Source organism: Pseudocercospora fijiensis (assembly GCF_000340215.1).
Source record: "Pseudocercospora fijiensis CIRAD86 unplaced genomic scaffold MYCFIscaffold_4, whole genome shotgun sequence".
In the NCBI taxonomy this organism is placed as follows: Eukaryota; Fungi; Ascomycota; class Dothideomycetes; order Mycosphaerellales; family Mycosphaerellaceae; genus Pseudocercospora; species Pseudocercospora fijiensis.
The window spans coordinates 3482312-3491206 of record NW_006921535.1 but is presented as its reverse complement, the minus strand read 5'-3'; the positions used below and the strand labels follow the sequence as shown (position 1 = coordinate 3491206).

The 8895-nt window shown below is 49.9% G+C and overlaps 5 protein-coding genes across 5 annotated transcripts in view; 4 read left to right on the top strand and 1 right to left on the bottom strand.

Moving 5' to 3' along the window:
• Positions 1-255, top strand: part of MYCFIDRAFT_203584 (uncharacterized protein) — a 1787-nt gene extending 1532 nt beyond the window's left edge. Inside the window, exon 2 of the mRNA XM_007928384.1 lies at positions 5-255. The gene's annotated coding sequence lies outside the window, so the exon portion shown is untranslated. The remainder of the gene's footprint in view (positions 1-4) is intronic.
• MYCFIDRAFT_207763 (uncharacterized protein) overlaps positions 1-274 on the top strand; it is a gene marked incomplete at its 3' end in the record, with an annotated part of 676 nt that extends 402 nt beyond the window's left edge. Inside the window, exons 2-3 of the mRNA XM_007928383.1 lie at positions 5-227; positions 266-274. Coding sequence (XP_007926574.1) covers positions 9-227; positions 266-274 — 228 coding nt within the window. The 5' untranslated portion in view covers positions 5-8. The remainder of the gene's footprint in view (positions 1-4; positions 228-265) is intronic.
• Positions 275-838: 564 nt separating this feature from the next.
• On the top strand, positions 839-2952 carry MYCFIDRAFT_188365 (uncharacterized protein; the record flags this gene model as incomplete). The annotated part of the gene is made up of 3 exons (XM_007928382.1): positions 839-965; positions 1020-1203; positions 1374-2952. 3 exons carry the CDS (start codon positions 839-841, stop codon positions 2950-2952), a joined length of 1890 nt encoding a protein of 629 aa, XP_007926573.1.
• A 961-nt stretch (positions 2953-3913) lies between these two features.
• Positions 3914-5845, top strand: MYCFIDRAFT_72235 (uncharacterized protein). Its single transcript, XM_007927761.1, has 2 exons — positions 3914-5063; positions 5124-5845. Exons 1-2 carry the CDS (start codon positions 4047-4049, stop codon positions 5652-5654), a joined length of 1548 nt encoding a protein of 515 aa, XP_007925952.1. The 5' UTR covers positions 3914-4046; the 3' UTR covers positions 5655-5845.
• Positions 5846-8046: 2201 nt separating this feature from the next.
• MYCFIDRAFT_64708 (uncharacterized protein) lies at positions 8047-8653 on the bottom strand (the record flags this gene model as incomplete). The annotated part of the gene is made up of 2 exons (XM_007927739.1): positions 8047-8432; positions 8491-8653. 2 exons carry the CDS (start codon positions 8651-8653, stop codon positions 8047-8049), a joined length of 549 nt encoding a protein of 182 aa, XP_007925930.1.
• Positions 8654-8895: the final 242 nt, after the last annotated feature.

Sequence of the window (8895 nt, the reverse complement as noted above, 5' to 3'; positions counted from 1 at the left end):
AGCCTGTGATGGTGCTTTCTGGGGGATTGGCTTTGTTCACTGGGCTCTGCAACAATTGTGGCTCTCGTCGCGTCAACAGTCGTTCGAGTGAGAAAAGTGGGATGGGAACCAACAAGCGATTTACTGAGCGTCTGGTCCAGGCAAGTGGTCCTGACACCGGCAAGGAAAGATATTTAGGTACCTTGTACCGAATAGCTCTGCCTCTGACCATAGAGTACGCTTGCTGCGTCGCAGACAGAAGCTCTGTGCCAATCAATCAACCCAGAGCTGGTGAAATGCACGATATGTTGCTGCAACCTATGCTGTTGACATTTCGCGCTGAAGAGAAGCCGTCTTGGTACATACAACGACCACGGGAAGTGGTCCTCTTGGCGTGTTTATGCTCGCCGCGGCGCTGCGCTCGTCATGCATGCACAACGATCCACCTCGGCACAACGATATCCTGGATTTCCTACCCTTGCAAGGATTGCTGACTCCTGAGTAACTAGGTTTTAAGGGTCCGAAATGCACAACGTGCAGGTGCGGAGCAACATCTTGGAGGATTCACTGAACGATCGACTTTATTAGGTTCCTTCGGTTGCACCAACAACATCACCTCGTACCAGATGCGAGGTACTAAAGTGCTGATCCACGGAACATCGCAATGCTGCGGAGCCTTCTTAAAAGGAGCATTGCTCCCATGAACGGTTTCCAGATGGAAATGTCCAGCCCTCACATCTCTTTGAGCAGCAAGTGGTCCATCACCACTCGGCAGTACATGCTTCATCCATTTGACAAGATTCCAAGACTCCACGTTCTAGCCTGGTCCAGCCTTGAAACTCGCGTGTGCTGCTGAATCATGCCGGCAGCTGTGGAAGTAGTCGGCGCAAATGTCCCATCTGGCGATTTGAACGGGCCTCAAATCAGCACCGGTGTCGACTATACGGAAAGATATGCTCAAGAACGAGACAAACGCCTTGGAAAAGGTTCCAGCCAATACCTGGACCCGAAACAATCAGCAAAGCTAAGCTATCTACTAGAGGACCCTTGGATAGACCCTGGAACTCCAATCCAGCAAGTCGTCTTAGATGGAGGCCACCGCAAGTTTGTCATCGTGGGAGCCGGGTTCGGTGGCATCTTGTTCGCAGTAAATCTCATCAAAGCTGGCTTTCAAGCGGACGACATATTGATTGTCGATCCGGCTGGAGGGGTTGGGGGCACTTGGTGAGCTGCCCGAAGTCCCTGTCTTTTGCTTCGAAGATGCGAGCCCTGATCTGGCTCCACTGGGCTCTGTCTTCCAGAGAGCTGTGCGCTCCGCAACGTGGACCGTGCTGCTGGCTCAGCGGATGAATGGAAGTATCGCAAACGTGTACTGACGCCTCTCTTCAATTTAGGTACTGGAATCGATACCCAGGACTTATGTGTGACGTGGAGGCCTACATCTATATGCCACTTCTTGAAGAGATGGACTACATGCCGAAGCATAAATACGCCAGCGGCGACGAGCTCCGTGAATATGCTGAGCGAATCTGTGGGAAGTATGACCTAATCAAAACTGCCATGTTTCAATCCTCAGTGAAACGAATGCATTGGGATGCCGGAAGACGATGTTGGAAGCTTCAACTGGAACAGAAACCAAAAGGTGGCAACCCTTGCACGATCAATATGACTGCCGATTTCGTGTACCTTGCCAATGGTCTTCTCGCCAATGCAAAAGTACCAGATTTGCCCGGCATAGATGAATTCAGAGGCAGCATGTTTCACACTGCTCGCTGGAACTACGACATCACTGGTGGCAGCTCCGCGTTGCCGGACATGACGAAGCTCCAGGACAAACGCGTTGGCATCATTGGCACTGGTGCGACAGCTGTGCAAGCTGTGCCTCAACTTGCTAAATGGTCGAAGCAGCTGTATGTATTCCAAAGGACGCCGTCTTCAGTCACTGTCCGAAATAACCGGGAGACTGATCCGGCTGTCTGGAAGTCGGACATCGCCTCCAGAACGGGCTGGCAAAGAGATCGAAACATGAACTTCTTTAAGTTTGTCACAAATGCAGACCCAAAGCCAGAAGTAGACTTAGTCGACGACGGCTGGACACACTTACCAACCTTCTCGGCATTAATAGGGGGGCCATCCTACAACGTTACGATGGAGAACGTTGGTGATCATGTCGCCAAGATGCAGGCGTTAGACCTTGAGCATATGAATGGAGTAAGAAGCCGGGCAGCCAAAACAGTCAGAGATCAGAATACTGCGAGCTCGCTCCAGCCTTGGTACAATACATGGTGCAAGAGACCATGCTTCCATGACGAGTATCTTCCGGCTTTCAACAGGCCCGATGTGACGTTAGTCGACACCAATGGTGAAGGTGTCGATCGCGTCACACCAAATGGTGTTCTATATAGAGGACATGAGTATGAGCTGGATGTTCTGGTCGTGGCTACTGGATATGCTTCACCCGGCGCCGGCTCACCACCACAGAAAGCCGGCATTGAATGTATCGGTACTGAAGGCGAGACGCTTGATCAAAGGTACGAGCGAGGAATGTCCACACTGCACGGAGTCGCCACGAGAGGCTTTCCAAACATGTTCTGGCCAGGACCTTTTCAGTCGTCTGCCAGTCCAAACTTCATGTTTACTCTGGAATTACTCTCCGAACATGTTGCTCATATAATCGCCGAGGCCACGAAACGAGTAGGAGGTACGCCCGTAATTCAACCTTCATCCGAGGGCGAAGAGGCTTGGACAATGCAATGCCTCGCAGGCGCCGCAACATTCGCGCCGATGTCAGGTTGCACTCCCAGCTATTTCAATAGTGAAGGTGAGACGGATCAGCTTTCTAAAGAGCAACAATACCTTGCAGCTCGCAAAAGCCATTGGGCGAAAGGAATTGAAGACTATGTACGAGTTCTTGAAGAATGGCAAGCAGATAGCCAGCTTGAAGGCCTCGAGATTTGTAGCAGTCTCGGTTAGTAGTACGAAGTCCTGCTTAGCTCCTCCGCAACTCTTCCGATTTTAGAATCCGATTATTTGATTAGTGGAATCTAAGGCAGAGATAAGAGACAAACAAAAGACAAATAAAAGCTAAGATAAATTAGACTTAAAAGTTAAAAATATAGAATAATTTAAGAAAACTGTAAATATTTAAAATAGTAGTTAGTAAGTATAAATAAAAGTCTTACTATACTATTTTAAAAAGATAATATAAATTAAGTAAATATAACTATTAGACTTTAAATTTAAATTTAGAGTCCTCTATTATACTACTATATAGATATCTATTCTATAGGCTAATCGATCTTATTAATCTAAAGATTTACCTCGCTACTATTATAGTTCTTTTAACGTTCTTCTCGAAGCCTAATTGTCGTATAGCCGAAGACAAGCCGCCCGTGCAGTACACAGTATACCGTCGGAAGTATGTCGTATACGCCTGGGTGCGCCTATCTAGGCGATTCATGACATTCTGCAAGTTCACGCGCAGCCGCCAGGTACAAGCACATTTTACGTCAAGGATAATGGCAATTCCAGGTTGCGAAGGACGTGGCGGGCTTGTACGTCCAGAGATGTTGAGAAGAAGTCAAGGCCTCGACCAATTGCGCCTTCAATCGAATGGCTAGTGGAAGACATCGATGAGACGCGGGGAACGTTGCGGCGTCGTTGCCTATCGTGTATCCTTGCACTATGTACAACCGCTCCCAACTCAGATAACATGAAGCTCAAGCATGGCCGTCATGGTTTGATTCGTGTCGGTTGTCCCAAGATTTTACCCAGATAAGGACAACAAGACCCAACGCCGACCGACCCAGGAGCGCCTCAATCGCTCAATGGTCAGCCTCAACACCCTGCATGCAGGCTATCTGATGAGCCATGCAGCACAGAGATACGGTATATAAGAGACACAAGCTTGGGGTAGCTTTCAGGGCGAGATCACGACTTGACAATGCATCTCTCGGCAGCTCTGCTGTTGCAACCATGATGCCGCAGCTATCCTGACAACCAAACAGACCACATCACGAGATTTTTTTGGAAGCAGATCAATCGACGAACGAACATAACATGCGACAATGAGTCTGGACGAGGAGAAGGAAGTGCCCGTGGAGGCTGGAGATGGCAGTGGAAGCATTACGCTCGAGCAGGGCGAGTCCGCGCTCGCGGTCCTGGGTTACACACAGGAATTGAAGCGGAATAGATCGATGGTCACGTTGCTCTTCCAAAGTCTGGCCATCGCAGCAATCCCATACGGAGAAGGAGGACCACTCATCAGCGCGATCTATGGTGGAGGGCAGCTGTCAATATTTGTGGGCTGGATCGTGGTTCTGATACTGGATGAGTGTATTGCTGTCAGCTTGGGCGAGTTGGCCAGCCGATATCCGACATCTGGCGGTCCGCAGTATTGGGCCTTTCAAGTCGCACCGAAGTTCAAAACTGTCTTCGCATACATCACCGGATGGGTCTGGCTCATTGGCAACTGGACTATCACATTATCTGTCAACTTCGGCTTCGCCAGTCTGATCTCCGGAACGATCGCAATGTATCACCCAGACTTCGTCCTCGATGACTGGCAACTCCTTCTGGTCTTCTACGCCGTGACGCTGCTCACATTCGTCATCTGCTGCTTCTTCAACGACTACTTGCCAATGGTCGACACAGTCTGCGCGGGCTTCACAGTATTGTCCATCCTCATCATCCTGATAGGACTATCAGTAAAAGCTGAAGCCGGTCGCAACTCTGCTGCAGTCGCATTGGGCAACTACGATACGTCGTTCAGTGGCTGGGGAGGCTTCACATTCTTCATCGGCCTGCTGCCAGCAGCATATACATTCAGCGCTCTGGGCATGATTAGTTCCATGGCCGAAGAGTGCCGAGACCCAACCGTCAAGGTTCCTCGTGCCATCAGTCTTTGCATACCTGTTGGAGGCATATGGGGTATTTTCTTCATCTTGCCAATTAACTTCACCATGCCGCCACTTGAGGATGTCATCGGAGCTCCAGCCGGGCAGGCACTGCCGTACATATTTTTCAGAGTCATGGGGTCGCCCGGTGGCGGTCTTGCTCTCATCTTCTTCGTGTTGTGCATCACGGTAGGTCCCCGTCATCCATACATGTAGTTTTCATTGCCCTGATCTGATATGACATGGCAGGTCCTCTGCTCGATCTCAATTACAGTGGCAGCTTCGCGCACAACTTGGGCCTTCGCTCGTGACGATGCAATTCCAGGCGCCAAGCTCTGGGCCAAAGTCGACAAGCGTCTCGATGTCCCTGTCAACGCTCTGATCCTGGTTACCGTCATCCAGATGCTTCTTGGCCTAATCAATCTTGGAAGCACATCTGCCTTCACAGCATTCATCAGCGTTGGTGTCCAAGCTCTCGCTCTGGCTTATGCGATTCCCATCGGACTCTCGCTGTTAACTGGACGCAAGGCAGTCAGTCAAGCGAGGTGGAAACTACAGTATGGATTGGGCCTGGTGTGCAATGTCATTGCACTGGCTTGGATTGCTTTCGAGCTTGTGCTGTTCAGCATGCCGACGGCTCTACCTGTGACGGAAGTGAGCATGAACTATGCGTCGGTCGTGCTGGTTGGTTTCGGAACCATTGCGGCTGCTTGGTACGCGATTCACAGCAGGAAGTCATACAAAGGACCACCAGCCTCTGAGGGCTTAATTGACATTTGAGACGATATTTTTGGAATAAATGCGATACATTCCAGACTGGTGTCGGTTTCATCTCTTCGCGCGATATCTGATCACTCATCATCGAGTCGAGGTCGTGCTCAGATGCGTGATAAGCCTCGTGCCTCGTTTAACAAAAGACTTTATCTTTGTATTACGAATAATTGCCTCCTTGGAATGTATGTTGGATATTGAATATTCAACATTCACTGGTCGGATTCATATTCAGTCCTAAATTCGAGTGAAGATGCATATTGATATTCAATCCATATTTAGTACTATGCATAGTCAAGTCTTTAGGAGAGGCTATAACTTATATCTTTGTCTCTTCCAAAGCTGGAAGTATACTTCTAAAATCAGGCTAGGGCATATATAGGGTATCGGAAGGGGATGCAAGAGGATCTGTTATAACCGGAATACCCTAGCTTCTTGCTAAGGCTAGCTAAAGGGTCTGTATAGGCTCTCTTAGCTGTCTTCGATATCTGAGAGCTTCTTCTAGGTAGGCAAGCCTTCTTCGGAAATGGCTAGGAGGGCTTCTCAGAATAGTTACGAGCCTAAGAAGTAGCCTGTATCCTGCAGCAAAGTGAGCATTCCCTCGGGCAAGGTATAGCTAGTGAATGTATGGGTGTGCCGAATATTCACTGACCTTATATTCATATTTATATTCATTTTTGAATATGAATAGGAGTTGAATCGTATTCAATATTCAATTCAACATCTGTGCTCCTTGGGACCAATAGGTCTTGGCTTGCATTATTCGCTGATAGAGAAATGCAGTGGTATCACAGCCTAGGCATCTGCGTTGCGTGAGCAGAAGAGCCATTTAGGCGAAGAGGGATCGCACAAGCAATTGGGGTTGCTGTAAACTGAATATGAATTGTGATGGGTGATCACTACTTCCTTTCAACAAACACCTCAGCTTCTAGCCTTTGAAATCATCCAAGCATCCCGACATCATCACTTGGAGGAATAGTGGCAAGCTTCCGCAAGATCACAGTCTATGGTGCCGGCGGCGACAATGTTGGTTACTATATCTTGGACACTCTCCTGGCCAACCCGGCTTACGAAGTCGCCGTCATGTCTCGCCAGAGCTCGAAATCAAATTAACCATTAACTGTGAACTACCTGAGTGTCTGAGACAGCCTACCACACGACGAACTGCATGTGGTGAGTGCACTTCGCGGACAAGATATCATGATCTCTGCCGGCGGCTTTTATAACGGTGCCCTTGAGATCGAGTCCAGGTCATCGAGGCTGCTATCGAAGGCGGAGCGAGCGTTAGGAGGCATCGCTTCACAAGGATTAAGCCGCTCGCATTGAGACTGTGAAGGCTCAGATTTTGTTGGAGTATGGGACGGATTATGTGGTGGCAGGGAAGGAGCCTTTGCTCGAGAACTTTGTGGAGATGCCGAAGGTAACTGCCCAGGTATGCAGGATATGGCCAAGACCGTGGTCGAGAAGCTGAAGCTGAAGTGAACCTAAAGAGGTGAAGTGAGGCCCAGCTGCTGCCAGGTAGCGCTAGCTTCACACACATGCAAACAAAACATCATCAAAACGGTAGCCGTTGCCAAGTTCATTTTGAATAACCCCGTTTTGCGCGTACACGCCCTCTCCAAGAAAGTCACACTGGCAACGCAACCAACTTGAAGTCCACGGCTAACCATGAGAACTCGACGCACGAAGACGACCGGCCCCGGCCCCGAGGTGAGCGCTCTTTCATTATGCGCCAAAGTGATGCTAACATGTGGGCCTACAGCCCAGCGCCGCCGAAAGCCCCACGACCCAAGCAGGCAGTCCACAAACAACTCAGGATGGTAGCCCCCAAGTCACCACTAGTGATCCTCAGCATGATGGCGAACATCAGCAGACACCTCCAACCGATGATTCGGCGCCTGCCAAGCACAACATCACGGAGCACCCACCACCCATCTTATGCCAAGACTTCGTGAACGATCTCTTCACGCGATCTTTCGATATGAACACGAGTCTCTTCGCCCAGCAGATCAATGAAGGTAATTTCCCGCTGGCTATGGCTCTTGATATGCTGTTTGGGCACGTGTACGGTGCGCACTGGGCTCTGCGACGCAGGATTGTCTTGAGGATGTCGTAGATCAGACGGTGAGGGTGACTCATCTCTCCCCAGTCAGATGGCGGAGCAGAAGTGTGTTGCTCGAAGTATGCAGAATAACGAGGTTACAGCACAGTGGCCCACGGTTGGCGCCTGCTGTTTCCTGGCCAGCCTAACTCGGAAGAAGGGATGACATTGGACATGTCTCAAATTGAAAAGCTCCTTCGTGGAGCCAAATTCCACGCCAGCCGGTCTGCTTGTGAAGTTCAACGTCTTTCATCGTCTGATATGGTCTGGTGGAGACCAATCACTCTCACGTCTCCTCCCTCAGCCGTCGCTCTTGGCTTGTTCCTCGATATGCTTCAGTAGTCCGTTGCCACAACGAACAACCTGCTCGTATGCAATCTCGAACCCATCTCTGCCTCCGTAATATGGGTCTGCAATCTCTTCTTTCTTATTCTTGCCGCCGAAAACACCATACATGTGTACCTTCTCCAAAGCATCGTCTCCAAGTTGACCCTTCTTCTTTGCCCTCTTCACCATGTCTCTCAGATCAAGGTAGTTGTCCTCGTCCATGGCAAGCAAGTAATCGAATCGTTCGAAGTCCTCCGGGACTTTGACTCTCCTCGCTTTGTGCTTATAGTCAGTCAAGCCATTGTCTTCTAGGACCGAGAGAGTTCGGGAGTCTGGACGGTCGCCTGCATGATATGCTCCTTTGATGGAAGTGTTAGCTCTAGGTCCTCAAGCACAATATCCTACGACCCAACATACCTGTACCGCAGGAGTCGATATCCTTGATCAGTGGATGCTGTTCTGGAGTGCCGAATTTGACTAGATTCCTGAAGCAACCTTCTGCCATTGGTGACCTACAGATATTGCCTAGACAGACAAATAGGACCGATGCTGGCTTGCCTGAGCCGGCACTGGAAGCCATGGTCGGTCTTGCCCAGACGGATATTCGGACGAACCACCGTTTGATCTGTTTCCTGCCTGCTTCGACTCGCAATATGACTTGGCAGTGTGGCAGGAATAGACTGTGGTTGGTGGCGAGGAAGAGTTGTGGGCAAGCTCGGCTTTGCCGATCAGGAAAAGAGTGCCAAGATTCGTCCGATGAGAGTTTCATGGACTGGCGGGGGTTGAGCCGCAGAGCGCACGGCTTTCGCTACTGTATCGAGA

Excerpts from the sequence above, each read along its gene's own strand:
- MYCFIDRAFT_72235 (XM_007927761.1), top strand. The coding sequence starts at position 4,047 with ATGAGTCTGGACGAGGAGAAGGAAGTGCCCGTGGAGGCTGGAGATGGC. Across the intron at positions 5,064-5,123 it reads TCTTCGTGTTGTGCATCACG|GTCCTCTGCTCGATCTCAAT; the intron begins GTAGGTCCCCGT and ends ATGACATGGCAG.